We start from the raw sequence: 15403 nt of genomic DNA on the forward strand, positions 1-15403 counted from the left end.
ATCTAAAGAATATTTACACTTTATAGCAAAAAATTTCAAAAGTGTTTGTACTTTAAAACTTTTTGCTATAAAGTGTAAATATTTTTATATATTTAAAAAGATCCCTTTTTTTTTTCATTTTTTTACAACTCTATTTTTTTTTTTCATTCTCATACAATTTAAAAGTAATCCAAATAAAAAAATTATTTTTTTTGGTACAATAGAGAGTGTGGGGATTTGAACCATGGACCTCAAGGTCATTAACATATCTTAGATGCTAGTTGAACTATGCTAATCACTTTGGCAAATATACATAATTCTTTAATCATAAATTCAACTAAAGTTTAATGTAATGTTATGATTTTATTTATCCTTATTATGTTCTGTTATATAACGTAAATTTAACGTTATGATTTTGTATTCATTTTATTTTATAATAAACAATTTTAAATTATTTTGTATGCAAATATTTCATGTCATTTAATTTTGTAATTAATTATCAATATTTGCTATTATTTTGTAATTATTTTTCCATTTTTTCTTAAATTTCTACTCTCACATCGACATTTACATTGATATTTACAACATACATTTAAATATTGTCTTATTTTATAGAAATGATGATTAAAAATGGTCAATTAATTTCCATAAAATTTTCCAAAATTTCTAATGTTATCAATATTTCTATTAAAACAGGACCTCGATATTTCCATTGATATTGATATTTCGAACCTTGGTAAGATCACTTGACAACCTATGCTTAAACTTTTCGTCCTATATTATTTTGCTATGCTTTCATCTTAGTCTTAACAGCATTAAGACTTCATTAGTATGCTAACTTTAATGGCCAACTTAGCAAGATAACTCAACAAAAGAAAGGGGTAGTTGCAACTTTAATTTTTAAAAAAATTGAAAATTGGGTGTGTGTCCCTAGATTTTGTTTTTTTGCAAACATGTAAAAAAAAAACTTCCATATGAAAATTTGATTGTTATCTGATTTCTATGTGATTGTTATGTGATTGCTATCTGACTGCTATGTGATTGCCACACCTGCAATTACAAATTAGTTGAAGTCATGACTTTGATTTTTTAAAATGTATTTTCCATACAATGCAATTTCCCCAAAAGAAATAGAAAGTGAAGAATAGAGTGACGTGGTTGGATTGACCTAGCCATCCTTGAGATATCCACAAGACTGAATCTCTTAAGATAATTAGCCCATTAAGTGAATAAGAACAAGTAGACTTCATTAAATCAAATGCCATGAATTACAATGTAACAAAATAAAATAATGACTGAAATTTGATAAAGAAATCAACAAATTACTAATGTATAAGCAATGATCTTTGAGCAGGCCTACACAACTAAGGGGAATCTCACTCTACAACATGTTCTCACGGGTAAAGTTAACCTAAGAAATTCTGACCTTTAGAGGAACTCTTGTTCTTGGAGAATGTATAGACTAATTTATGGGTTTGTCTTCCAAATCATCGATTTGATCCTTCATTCATGCTTCCTCTGACTTTTATAGATTTAAATTGGTTGAGTGATTACCAAAATATACGTTCCTTGAAGCCCTAGTCGATTTTGAAGTCAAAGAAAGATTGGGAGATCGAGAAAACAACAATAGACAACAAGCTGTGACTTGCATGTTGACTGGGCTAGAGCACGATGCAATCACATCAACATCTAATGTGGTTGCATATCTTACCTTTCCATGGTGGCGAGGAAGCTGAAATCCGCCATCATAAGCTTGAATACAAGTAAAAATTAAAGAAAATACCTAAAAACTAAGAAAATGGAAGAGAGAAAGGGGGAGAAGGGCTGGAGGCTTGAATGGAATTACCTCAAAATGAAAAGAATCTATTCATACAAGTGCGATAATGTTTCGATGCTATAGGTCAGCATCTTGATACTACTAAAAAATGCCCTAGCACCCTACAACATCACTCGAAGGTGTGCTTTAGGATTTCTCGATTGCAGCATCGTGATACTATGGTATTGTTTTGCAGCGCACAAGCATTGCCTGGTGTTGCAACACTGTTCTTTATGGATTTTTTTAAAAATCTTTTTGCCCCTTTGAGCCTAGTTGCTCGACCCCTAAATGCTTCGTTTAGCTCCAAAGCACACTTAAGACGTCCCAATAGTTTCTCGTGCTCGATTATCTATAAAAACTCGTATTTAACCATAAAATTTCAAGAATTGTCTCGTCTTAGGCAAAAAATATAGCTAATTTTAGAAGATATAAGGAACCAAACGAGTATCTCTAATTATAATTAAAATTTCATAATAATAGAGAGTTTACAATTATAAATGATAACAATAATAGAAAAGGCGAAAAATTAATTAGCATATGAAGTTAAACTACAGGATTGAAGAGGGATAATTCATATTTCAAAGATCTAGCTTAGAAGTAAGAATCCACCCAATAGTTTGATTGATAATTCAACGAAAAAACCTAGTTAACTAACCAATTGAATCCTTATTTCTACATGCTAGTTCATTAGAACACTAATTAACACAAGCACAACTTAAGTCGTGCTACTAGGTGATTAAGCACACAACATGTACGAGTTATGCAACAATCAATCGCAAAAGCCAATGTTTTTTATAGAATATTCGTCAAATCAATAACAAATACATAGCCATGAGATGAAAACTTGAATAAAAAACATGCATTAAAGACAAATTCGAAGTTCTAAATAATATTCGCACCTTCCACAATTGGGTTTCTCCTACTCCAAGCTAGTGGAATTTTCCCTTGTCACTCCTGATGATCATAAACTCCAAGATTTCAAAGAAGAATGGCAAGATACAACCCAAGTTGGTGGAAAACTATAAGAACATTAAAAAAATCAAGGTTAGAGATCAAAGGGACAATTGTTTATTTGAATAAAAGAGAATTTCTTTTTTAGTGGGTCGATAACGTCATGATGCTATTAATAGCGTTGTGACGTGGTTGGTGTTGATCTCTAACACGCTGCAAAGTCGAGTCACTTACTACCGATGAAAATTCAGAGGGTCGTGACATTTTGAGAAAGTATTGCGATATTGAGCCTTTGCATTGCGACATTGTGAAGTGTCGATCTACAACAATGTGATGCTCCCAATCTATCTTGTGATATTGAATGGAATAAAAAATTTCAGTTAAATACAAAAAGTAGATACTAACCAAAAATTTATTTGAATCAAGTGGCTCTATGACCCAACAATATATCTAAATCCTAAATCATATTTTCTATTTCACTTTGTTGCAGGAAAAGTTTTTAATATATATGAATATGATATTCTCTTTATTTACACTATAATATTAGTATCATGAATATTTTGTAATAGTAAGTTCTACCTAATTTTTTAAAAGATATTTACGTGACAACTAATTAACGAGCGTGTAATAGGTATGGTAGCTGTTTGAAGGATTTTTGTTCTCATTTCTCAGCCCTTGAACCATATCCACATTGCTCGGCCACGTGGTGGATTCTGGCAACGAAGGGCGAGTATATGTATGTATATTATTATTGTTTTCTTTTCTGGGAAATATTTATATCATTCCTTTTTTCTCCGAAGCAAAAGCGTTATATTTCCAATTCATGAATCTTCCGGTCCAAGTACGGTTTCGCGAGACTTCCCGAAGAAACTCCACTGCGCTACTTCTCTTCTTACATATACTCCTCCAATCCCGTTCACCACTCTGATCAACAGAAACAAAACTCTCAAATTTCCAATTCCAATTCCAATTCCAATTCCAATTCCGATTGTTTCTCTTCCAGTTCAATTCATTGCAACGGACTTCGTCATCAACGCTACTCGCCGTTGAGGCTAATCTTTAGCAATGGCCTCCACCACTGCGCCGTTTTATGCAATTGGTATTCGTTTTCCTTCACATTCCTCTTCCATTTCCTCCACTACAAACGCTCTCATTCTCAAGCCGCCACATGCCATTTCCCTCACTGCGAAACCTAAATCGCCCTTGCTGTTGAAGAGGAATGGTGGGTACCAGAGTTTTGGGAGGAATTCGAGGTTTGTTGTTCGCTGCGATGCCTCTAATGGAAGGGTCAGCTCAGTTCTTTCCCTTACTTTTTTGTTTGTTAGTGATTCGATTTGATTCTTTTTCACTTCCTTTTGTGGTGTTTAATTGGTTGGAATCTGTACTGATGAATAATTTCGGAACTAGTTTTCTGGATTTTGTCTATTTAGCACGTTAGGTGCTCTGAACTCTGGACAATTTGGTTTATTCAGAGCAAACTGATTTAGTATATGCATTATATGAGTAGTTGAGATACCACCCTGTAGCCTTTACTAACTCTGTTTAGTTTTACATCAGATTACACAGCAAGAATTTACAGAAATGGCTTGGCAAGCTGTTGTTTCTTCTCCAGAAATAGCAAAGGAAAATAAGCATCAAATTGTAGAGACTGAACATTTGATGAAGACCCTACTGGAGCAGAAGAATGGGCTAGCTCGTCGGATATTTTCTAAGATTGGGGTTGACAATACCCGTCTGTTGGAAGCTACCGATAATTTCATCAAACGCCAACCAAAGGTAATTGCATCTTGGTATCAAATTCTTATTTCTTATATCTGTTTATTAGTCTAGGTCTCTTGGAGTATACACGTCTATGAACTTCTAACTTTGGTTGTGAATTGTCATATGAATTTTAGTTGCTAATATCCTAAAATATCTGGTGCTTAGGTTATTGCTATTAAACGAGTCTCTATTTACTGTTCTAGGTCCTTGGCGAGTCAGCTGGTTCAATGTTGGGACGTGACTTGGAAGCACTGATCCAACGAGCCAGAGAATTCAAGAAAGAGTATGTGGACTCATTTGTGTCTGTGGAGCATTTGGTTCTTGGGTTCGTTCAAGATCAACGCTTTGGGAAGCAACTGTTTAAGGATTTTCAAATATCGTTGCAAACTTTGAAATCTGCGATCGAGTCCATTAGGGGGCGCCAATCTGTTATTGACCAAGGTTGAACCTTCCTTCACTTTTTTAATTTCTTTTGAATACTCTTATGTGGTCGTGTTCTGCGTATGTCAAATATCTAAGCTATTTGTTGGACCTGATGTTTATTTTGGTTGTGTTGTGTCTACATGCAAGCCTAAGGAAAACATCAGAAAGTTGGTCGATTATTTTAGCTTTACTAAAGCAATCACTGAGGAAAAATTACTTATAGACTAGGGATATTTTGTTCACCAGAAATTAACATAGCAATAGAGCTTATAAAAAAATGAGCCTTGGTGAGTGCATACTTATTTTTTTTGTCTTGTTGGAGTATGTTCAGTGTTGAATTTCCGATATCCTTTTCTCATTCATAAAAGGTTCCATAGATGATGCCAGGTGCCTCTCTGTGACCTGCTGGCATGTTGGCATCCGATTTATGTGTATGTATTCCATTTTTAAGTAATTGTGGTTTCTTGCAGATCCTGAAGGCAAGTATGAATCACTTGAAAAATATGGAAAAGATTTGACAGCATTGGCGAAAGCTGGGAAGCTTGACCCTGTAATTGGAAGAGATGATGAGATTAGAAGGTGTATTCAGATTCTATCTAGAAGAACAAAGAATAATCCTGTGCTTATTGGTGAACCTGGTGTTGGGAAAACTGCTATTTCTGAAGGGTAAGAGCGCATTGTTTCACCTTGCACGTGTTAAAAAGTAAATAAAGCCCTATAAAATGCTGGTTTGAGATAAGTAGATTAACTTAGAAAGAAAAAAGAAAAAAGAAGTAGAAGATAGAAGTCACGTATAACTATGCATTTGGTCCTTCTGGAATATTGTTTGGTTAACCACTGTCTATTTAGCATTAAGTTTGATTGCCACTTCAGTATGTATCAAAAGGGAACACAAGCATTAATACTATTGAACTTTTAATCTCCTGGTAGATTGCATATTGGAGGCTGTGTTGCTTGTGTAGAATTTTTGTCAGTGTATGCTTTTGGCTTGGAAAGAAGGCTTGACTTATATTTTCATTTTTTTAACAACTTTAGTACTTATTTATACGATTTATTTTCATTTCATATTAACAGGCTTGCTCAAAGAATTGTTCAAGGTGATGTACCTCAAGCTTTGATGAATAGACGGGTATGTAAATGACTTTTTCCTCCCTCTTTCCCTCACACACACACACGCACGCACATAGTTCTTTTAGATGGGAGAGGAAGCTGGTGGTTTTCTCATGGTTTTGTGATTAAATTTGTTATAGGTATATTAGGGTATTCTTAAGGATATGAGAGGGGTATATTTGTAATTAGCTAGGGAGTTTGTTACGGAATTTGGTTATGAATAGAGGGAAGGGGACGAGGAGGATTGGCAATATTTTAGCGAATGGATTAGGGTACAAGAGAGATTTTAAGTGAGGAAGGGAAGGATTTGAGAGAGATTTCAAGAGAGGAAGAGTAAGTACCTCGAACACTTGGTGGTGGAGGTAGTGGAGAAACAATGATTTTGACGAAGATGGATTCCCATTTTGATAATAGATAGTAGAAAGACAATCAAGAATGGAGACAAGGATGGATCTGCTCTTGGAGACCAAGAGAAGAGACGGAGACATCAAGGCTTGAAGGATCATTATGTAGGGGAGGGTTGGCAATATAAAAGTGATGGACACAAATGAACAAGGGAAAGAGCGTGGAAGAGGTTGATTATGTGCAAAAAAAATGGCTGAGTCAATACAAGAGAAACACTGCAAGTAGTATGGAAAAAGAAGGGAAATCTCCAACGGGGGGCCATTACTAATTTACTTGCGACAACTATATGTGCCACCAGAGATGAATCCCTAAGGAGGGTGCTGACATAAAATTCATGCACTGATGCGTATGCAATCGGTTAGTCACAGAAATGAGCAAATTCCACCGAGAACGAATTGGAAGAAGCAGATTCCACCATAGAGCATGGAAGTGGTGAATTTGTCAACAGGCAGATCACCGTCTAGTGTTCTGCTGGAAGTCGAATACCAATGCATGAGTGCCCAGTGTGCCGAAGTTAGGATTTCCATGGTAAATATCACCAATCATTATGACTTTGAAGGCTGAAAATGAAAATGTGGAAGAAACATTGATGCGAAGGTAGGAAAAAGGCATCGGAGAGATAGGAGTAGAAAGTTTGGAAGAAAATGGAAATAGGAGAAGAAATGTACATAAAGAAGGTATTGACCAGCGAGATCACATTGGCACCAATGCAGGGATCACATTGGCACCAATGCAGGTTGTGTGGAGATGGGTGTGTGGGAATGAATTTTTTTTATTTGTTTTTCATGTAGATTGTGAGAGAAAAGAAGGTTTTGGAATGAAGTTGGGTTTTAGACTTTGTGGACTGAGGATGAATAAACTTGTTGAAGCCCATGTGTTTTCAAAGAAAGAAAAGCCAAAGAAATTCGTTGAGGTCCATGTATTTTTTAAAAGCAGAAAATTTGATGGTTTTATAAGATGGGTCTTAGGTTGGACAGTCCTTTGTTTAAAACCTGAGACGTGATCCAAGAAGGGTGTAGGCTCTCGGGAAGACACCAACCCTAGTGGCAATTGTGTTTTACCTTGCTAAAAAAACATTAGGAGGAAAGAGTTTCATAAATAGAAGAAATACCCAATTACAAATAAAGAAAGAATAAAATAATTACAAATAAGGAAAGAATAAAATACAACAAATATAACGCAATGAGTACAATATAAAATTTCACAATAAAGGAAATAATCAACACTCCCCTTCAAGCTGGTTTGAAGATATCATTCATAGCCAGCTTGTCAATCAACTTGTTGAATTACCATTTTGGAAGACCTTTGATTAACACATTTGTGTTTGCTCTACTGTCGGGAGAAAGGGAATACATATTATTCCTGCATCAATCTTTTCCTTTATTAAATGTTTATCAACTTCAATATGTTTGGTCCTATCATGAAGGACTGGATTGTGAGCAATGGAAATTGTTGACTTGTTATCACAATAGATGCATATGGGCATTGTTTGAGAGAAGTTCAATTCTTCTAATAGTCTTCTTATCCATGTCCTCACAAATACCATGGGCTAATGTCCTAAATTCTGCTTCAACACTACTTCTTGCAATCACACTTTGTTTTGTACTTCGCCAAGTAACCAGATTTCCTCCAACAAAAGAGCAATACCCCGAAGTAGATCTTTTATCAGTCGTGCTTCCTGCCTAATCAGCATCAGTGTAAACCTCAATGTTTAGGTGGTCATGCTTCGTGAATAATATACCTTTTCCTGGAGTACCTTTCAAATATCTCAAAATTCTATAAACTGCTTCAAAGTGAACTGACCCGGGAGCATGTATGAACTGACTTACTACACTAACTGCGAAAGCAATGTCAGGACGTGTGTGAGAGAGGTATATGCGTCTCCCTACATGTCTCTGGTACTTTTCCTTTTCTTTTACTTCTTTTTCAGTTGTAGCAACCAATTTTAAATTTTGCTCAATAGGAGTTTCTGCTATCTTGCAACCAAGTAAACCTGTCTCATTCAGTAGGTCAAGAATATACTTCCTCTGGTTGACAAGAATGCCATTTTTAGATCTGGCAAACTCCATTTCTAGGAAATACTTTAAGGTTCTCAAGTCCTTGATTTGAAAATCATTAGCAAGGTTTTTCTTCAAGATATTCAGTCTTGTCTCATCATTACCTGTAGGAATGATATCAACAACATACACTATCAAAGTGACCAACTTACCACTTCCAGTATGTTTATAGAACTTAGTATGATCAGCTTGACTTTGACTGAATCCATAGCTTGTGACTGCCTTTCCAAACCATTCAAATCATGCTCTGGGAGATTGTTTAAGCCCATATTATGATTTCTTTAACTTGCACATTTTGTTAATCCCGAGATCCACCTCAAAACCAGGTGGCAAGTCCATAAAAACCTCTTCTTCAAGATTCCCATTGAGAAAGACATTCTTCACAGCAAGTTGATAAAGAGGCCAATCAAAATTAACTGCCACAGACAACAATCTAATAGTATTAATTTAGCTACTGGAGCAAATGTTTCTGATAATCAATGCCATAGGTCTGAGTGAACCCCTTGGCAACCAATCTGGCCTTGTACCTTTCAATACTACCATCAGCTTTACATTTTACATTGAACACCCATTTGCATCCCACTGTCTTCTTATCTTTTGGTAGTTCGACTATGTCCCATGTGCAATTTTGTTTCAGTGCATTAAACTTTTCCATCACTGCTAATTTCCAATTCAAATTATTTAGGGCTTCCTATATATTCCTTGGAACAAATAAGTTGGTTATTTTGGATGTGAAGGACAGTTGGACAATCTATGATAAGAAAGATAGATTTTAATGGGATATTTTGTGCATTTATGAGTACCTTTCCTATGGGCAATTGGAATATCAAGATCAGAGATATCAAGTAAAGGATTAGAAGGAGATGAAGAACTAGGAGAAATAGGAGTAGAGTGTCTAATACCTGGATCTTCAGGATCATTCATCGGAGTATTTGATTGGTCATGTGATAATGTCAATTGTCTGATTTCGGACTCTTTAAGTCAAGTTTCTTCAAGTATAAACCTGAAGTTCAGGATTTCGACTTGTAGAGTCATTTTGTAGTGTTTCTCCCCCTGAAGAAGAACTCTCCATACTTGGTATCGAAGGACTAGAGCTCATATTTGCAGGACCACTGATGTTTGGGAGAGATAAAGTATCCCAAAAATTATCTTCAAGGTTAGATAACTCCCCCTCAAGAAAATTTGGGCCAAAACAAGGTTGATTTTCCAAAAAAGACACATCCATACTCTCAAAATACTTGTGGGTCAAAGGATCAAAACATTCGTAAGCTTTCTTTTGAGAAACATAGCCTACAAAAATGCATTTGGTGGCTCGAGGATCAAGCTTAATTCGAGAAAGAGGAGAAGTATGGACATAAGCAGTACACTCAAACAATTTAATTGGTAAATCAGAAGACAACCAATTATTAGGAAAAAACTCATTGAAGTGATTAAAAGGAGTTTTAAAATTCAAAACCTTAGACGACATTCGGTTGATTAGATATGCAGTTGTAAGAACGGCATCGCCCCACAAATATTTTGGAACATTCACAGAGAACATAAGGGCACAAGCAACTTCAAGTAAGTGTCTATTCTTTCGCTCAGCAATGCCATTCTGCTGAGGCGTGTCACGACACGTAGCTGGATGAAAAATGCCCTTTTCTTGCAAAAAAAAAATTGGTTAAATGTTCATTGAAATATTCAATGCCGTTATCAGAGTGAAGAACTCAAATTTTAGTTTGAAATTGAGTCTATCATATTGTAAAACTGAATAAAAACTTCTTTTACCATTGACATTTTTGTTAACAAATATAGCCAAGTTAAACGAATGTGGTCATCTATAAAGATAACAAACCAACGCTTACTACTGAGTTAAGACTATGGACGGACCCCAAATATCAGTATGAATTAAGGAAAAAGGTGATGAAGCCTTGTACGGTTTAGGCAAATAGGTGGATCGATGATGTTTGGCAAAAATGCAACTTTCACATCGAAAAACTGAACAATCAAATCCTTTAAATAAATCGGGAAACAGATACTTTAAATAATTTGGATGCCTTAATCTACGATGCCAAAGCATGATAGTTTCTTTAACAGAAGGATAACAAATACTACTCAAGCCTTGAACTTTTTTATGAAAACTTCATCAAAGTAATAGAGACCATCAATCATCCTAGCACATCTAATTGTCCCCCCGATTCCTGATCCTGAAAGATACAATGAGTTTCACAAAAGATAACATGACAGTTAGCATCCTTAGAGAGTTTACTAACAGACAACAAGTTACAAGCTAATTTTGGAACATGAAGGACAGAACGTAGTATAAGTTTTGTAAAAAGAACAATTCATTTTCTTGCAATAAAGGTGAAGCTGCCATCGGCAATGCGAATTTTTCATTGCAATATATAGGAGAATATGATTCAAATAAACAAGAGGAACTGGTCATATGATCAGAAGCTCCAGAGTCTATAATCCATGGAGATGAATTACTGCATGAGAATGTCTTAGGATAATTATCTATTTGAGTCAAGGGAACACATGAATTATTAGATGACAAATTGGTAGGTAGCAATTTTAGGGTTTGATGAATTTGCTGTTGTAACAGGGTAGTAATTAATAATGGGAAATAGTAAATCTACCAAACCAAGTAAGCCGAACCAAACCAGAATTGTTGAACCAACAATGAGTAGTGAACCGAACCAGTGAACAACCCCAAATAGTGAACCAAACCAAGTAATGAGCCGAACTAACTAAGTCGACCAAGCTGAAAAAAAATCAGACCAGACCCGTTGAAACAAAACCGAACTAGTTTACACTGATTTTATATGGCTTCTACGAACACGAAACAACAGAACTCCACGATGCAAACTCATGAAGAGGAACGTTAAACAAAGAAGAGGGGGTTAGCCGATTCCGTTGAGATTAAGAGGATTCCACCGATGGTTCCATTGGAACAATCACCATTCACTGGATCAATAAAGGTGCGCAAACTCTTCTGAGGTACGCAAGCTCTTCCTAAGGTGGGGTTGAAGCTGCAACTCTTAAAAACAAAATCCAAAAGACAGCGACGATGTGATGGCGTCGTGCAACTATGGCTTGCCTCGTCGGTTTGTACTTGTTTAAGCTAGATCAGAATCGCCAACTTGAGAAGATGACCTGCGATTGGAAGTAAGGTGTGCTATTTAAAACAACAGCTAGGGTTTCGACAATGATAGGCTAGGATTCTGGCTATGGCGGCTAGGTTTTTAGGATTTTAGACATAGCTATGATTTTCCAGTTCTGATACCATGCTAAAAAAACATTATTTTTTCTCTAATTAATCTTAGGAGGAAAGAGTTTCTTAAATAGAAGAAATACCCAATTACAAATAAAGAAAGAATAAAATAATTACAAATAAGGAAAGAATAAAATACAGTAAATATAACACATAAGTACAATATAAAATTTCACGTAGGAAATAATCAACCTACCCAATATTCATGCTGCTGACCTTCTCCACCGGGCAAGCTCATGACTGGCCGAAACTACCATCTGCCATCATTTGCCAACCGTCTTCCGCCACTGCTCACCATGTAATCACTGACCAGGTCTATTTTTGGGCTGGGATTATTTGATTGTTAAAAAAAAAAAAAAAAAAAAAGAAGTGTTTTAGGGTTGGATAATGATAGGAGTGCTATTAGGGTATTGTAAATATTAGAGGGGTATATTAGTTATTAGCTAGGGAGCTTGTTATGGAATTTGGTTATAAAATAAATGGAAGGGAAACGAGGAGGATAGACAATATTTTGGTGAGTGATTTAGTGCCTGAGAGATCAATCTCTCAAGTTAGGGAGGGTCCAAGTACCTCGAACATTGGCTTATCTTGTAGTTTGGTTATCTTTTGTCTTTTTATACGTTGGGGTTCTGTAGCTTTGTTCCTCCACCCCTTTCTCCCAGGGAGGCGTCTTTAGGACTCACTGTTTGTCACAATCTTTATAACGTGCTTTCTTCTTGTAGTTAATATCTCTTGACATGGGTGCTCTAATTGCTGGAGCAAAATATCGTGGAGAATTTGAGGATAGGCTCAAGGCTGTACTGAAGGAAGTTACAGAATCAGATGGCCAGATTATCTTATTCATTGATGAAATTCACACTGTAGTTGGAGCAGGTAGAGTATACAAACTTGAATTTGGAAAACTGTAGCTTATTATGGGTCGTGGGTTATTGGCGGCGGTTCCCCAGTATGGTGGGAACTCTTGTTTGCATTGTGTTCTTAACTTAATAAACTACTGGTGTCTCTTTAGGTGCTACAAACGGTGCAATGGATGCTGGCAATCTATTGAAGCCTATGCTTGGTAGGGGTGAGCTGCGGTGTATTGGTGCCACAACGTTGGACGAGTATCGAAAGTACATTGAAAAGGATCCAGCACTGGAGCGCCGATTCCAGCAGGTTTATGTTGATCAACCAACTGTGGAAGATACCATTTCTATCCTCCGTGGACTTCGTGAAAGATATGAGTTGCATCATGGAGTCCGCATATCCGACAGTGCTCTTGTAGAAGCTGCAATTCTGTCAGACCGGTATATTAGTGGACGATTTCTACCTGACAAAGGTAAACATACTTATGAGGAATGGAATAATCTTATATTGTTGTAAGTATGTTTTATTGTAATGAAAAAATTTTAGTGGAAAGATTGTGGATGTATGTCATGGGTGCTAATGGTTATTTCGAAATACAGCCATTGACCTTGTTGATGAAGCTGCTGCTAAGCTGAAAATGGAAATTACCTCGAAACCTACTGCTCTTGATGAGATCAATAGAGCCGTACTGAAGCTCGAGATGGAGAGACTTTCGCTAACAAACGATACAGACAGGGCTTCTAGAGATAGGTTGAGTCGCCTTGAAGCCGAGTTGTCTCTTCTAAAGGAGAAGCAAGCCCAGCTGACTGAGCAATGGGAGCACGAAAAGTCCGTCATGACTCGTCTTCAGTCGATCAAAGAGGAGGTATGTTGTTTAAAGACAATAGAGAAAGTTAATTGGTTAAAGTTCCACCTCTACATTTAAAGTAAGTTTCTATGTGGTAAATATAATTTGACATAATCAGGCTGCAGCGGCAACATTCTATTCCTAGAACTGTTCAATTTGGATTTTCATCTGCTCGGTAATTATACGATTTTTGTTGCAGATCGATCGGGTAAACTTGGAGATCCAGCAAGCTGAAAGAGAGTATGATCTTAATCGAGCAGCCGAATTGAAGTATGGAAGCTTAAATTCCTTGCAGCGGCAGCTTGCAGATGCAGAAAAGGAGCTAGATGAGTATATGAATTCTGGAAAGTCCATGTTGAGAGAAGAAGTGACTGGAAGCGATATTGCTGAAATAGTCAGCAAGTGGACCGGGATCCCTGTATCTAAGCTTCAACAATCTGAGAGGGAAAAGCTTCTACATTTGGAGGAAGAACTTCATAAACGTGTTGTGGGTCAAGACCCTGCAGTTAAATCAGTTGCCGATGCCATTCAAAGATCTCGAGCTGGTCTTTCTGATCCAAACCGTCCTATTGCTAGTTTCATGTTCATGGGTCCGACTGGCGTTGGGAAAACAGAACTAGCTAAGGCCCTTGCTTCCTATTTATTTAACACAGAGGAGGCCCTTGTGCGAATTGATATGAGTGAATACATGGAAAAGCACGCAGTTTCAAGACTGATTGGAGCTCCACCTGGTTATGTAGGTTACGAGGAGGGGGGGCAGTTAACGGAGACTGTTCGCCGAAGGCCTTATGCAGTCATTCTGTTTGATGAGATAGAGAAGGCTCATTCTGATGTGTTCAATGTGTTCCTTCAGATTTTGGACGACGGGCGGGTAACCGACTCGCAAGGTCGGACCGTGAGCTTTACTAACACAGTTATCATCATGACCTCAAATGTGGGTTCACAGTATATTCTCAACACTGATGATGATACACTATCAAAGGAAACGGCATATGAAACCATAAAACGACGGGTTCTGGAAGCTGCAAGATCGATTTTTCGTCCAGAGTTCATGAACAGAGTTGATGAGTACATCGTTTTCCAACCTCTGGATCGTGATCAGATCAGCAGTATTGTTCGGTTACAGGTAATTCTCCATGCTGATAATGCCTTTACCTTCGCTTCCCCCTCCCCTTGAGTGTTGAAACAATCATTTCACGTCTCTCCGTTTCAGTTTGTGTTATTTTCTCATGTATTAACAACATCTACACTTTCGTAAGCAGTTGCAACGGGTTCAAAAGAGAGTTGCGGACAAGAAGATGAAGATAGAGGTGAGCGATGCAGCAATTCAGCTTCTTGGAAGTCTCGGGTATGACCCAAACTATGGGGCTAGGCCGGTGAAGCGTGTAATACAGCAGAACGTGGAGAATGAAATTGCAAAGGGTATATTGAAAGGAGAATTCAAGGATGAAGACACAATTTTAATAGACACAGAAGTATCAGCATTCTCTAACGGCCAACTTCCGCAGCAAAAACTCGTATTCAAAAGAGTGGAAAACAAAGTTACTGAGAATCCTAATGCAGATAGAGAAGCGTCTGGTCAGATTCTATGAAACAGATGCCTTTCTATTCACACATTTTGTCGGTAGCTCTGTTCTTAGTAAATATCCATAGCTAGATAATTTGTTTTTCTTCTTCGTATACAGTTCAAGAAATCAATCTTCATGTAAGAAGTTGGTTTTCAAAATATACGTGGTTATTTTCTGCCTTCTGAGATGCAAAATTAAATTAGTTTATCTTAAATCTAATTTAGGGTATGTTTGGATTCACTTATAAACAAAAAAAAAAAAAAAAAAGTCATTTTTATTAAAATGCTTTTGATAAAAATTGTTTAAAATGGAAAGTGTTTCAAAAGTTATTTTGGTTGTTTTGACAATCAGTTTAATATTTTTTAAATGACTTATTTTTAAAATTAT

The 15403-nt window shown here is 36.6% G+C and overlaps 1 protein-coding gene across 1 annotated transcript; it reads left to right on the plus strand.

Annotated features, from left to right (window-relative positions):
* The first annotated feature begins 3224 nt into the window (after positions 1 to 3224).
* CLPB3 (casein lytic proteinase B3) lies at positions 3225 to 15195 on the plus strand. Its single transcript, XM_039021476.2, has 10 exons — positions 3225 to 4033; positions 4304 to 4522; positions 4711 to 4948; positions 5401 to 5596; positions 6005 to 6059; positions 12478 to 12628; positions 12765 to 13073; positions 13201 to 13466; positions 13648 to 14574; positions 14711 to 15195. The coding sequence occupies exons 1-10, from the start codon at positions 3812 to 3814 to the stop codon at positions 15038 to 15040; spliced, it is 2913 nt and encodes a 970-aa protein (XP_038877404.1). The 5' UTR covers positions 3225 to 3811; the 3' UTR covers positions 15041 to 15195.
* Positions 15196 to 15403: the final 208 nt, after the last annotated feature.

This window comes from Benincasa hispida, chromosome 1 (assembly GCF_027475165.1).
Source record: "Benincasa hispida cultivar pf3 chromosome 1, pf3_genome.v1.1, whole genome shotgun sequence".
Taxonomy (NCBI): domain Eukaryota; kingdom Viridiplantae; phylum Streptophyta; class Magnoliopsida; order Cucurbitales; family Cucurbitaceae; genus Benincasa; species Benincasa hispida.

Excerpts from the sequence above, each read along its gene's own strand:
- CLPB3 (XM_039021476.2), top strand. The coding sequence starts at position 3,812 with ATGGCCTCCACCACTGCGCCGTTTTATGCAATTGGTATTCGTTTTCCT. Across the intron at positions 13,074-13,200 it reads ACGATTTCTACCTGACAAAG|CCATTGACCTTGTTGATGAA; the intron begins GTAAACATACTT and ends TTCGAAATACAG. Across the intron at positions 14,575-14,710 it reads GCAGTATTGTTCGGTTACAG|TTGCAACGGGTTCAAAAGAG; the intron begins GTAATTCTCCAT and ends TTTCGTAAGCAG.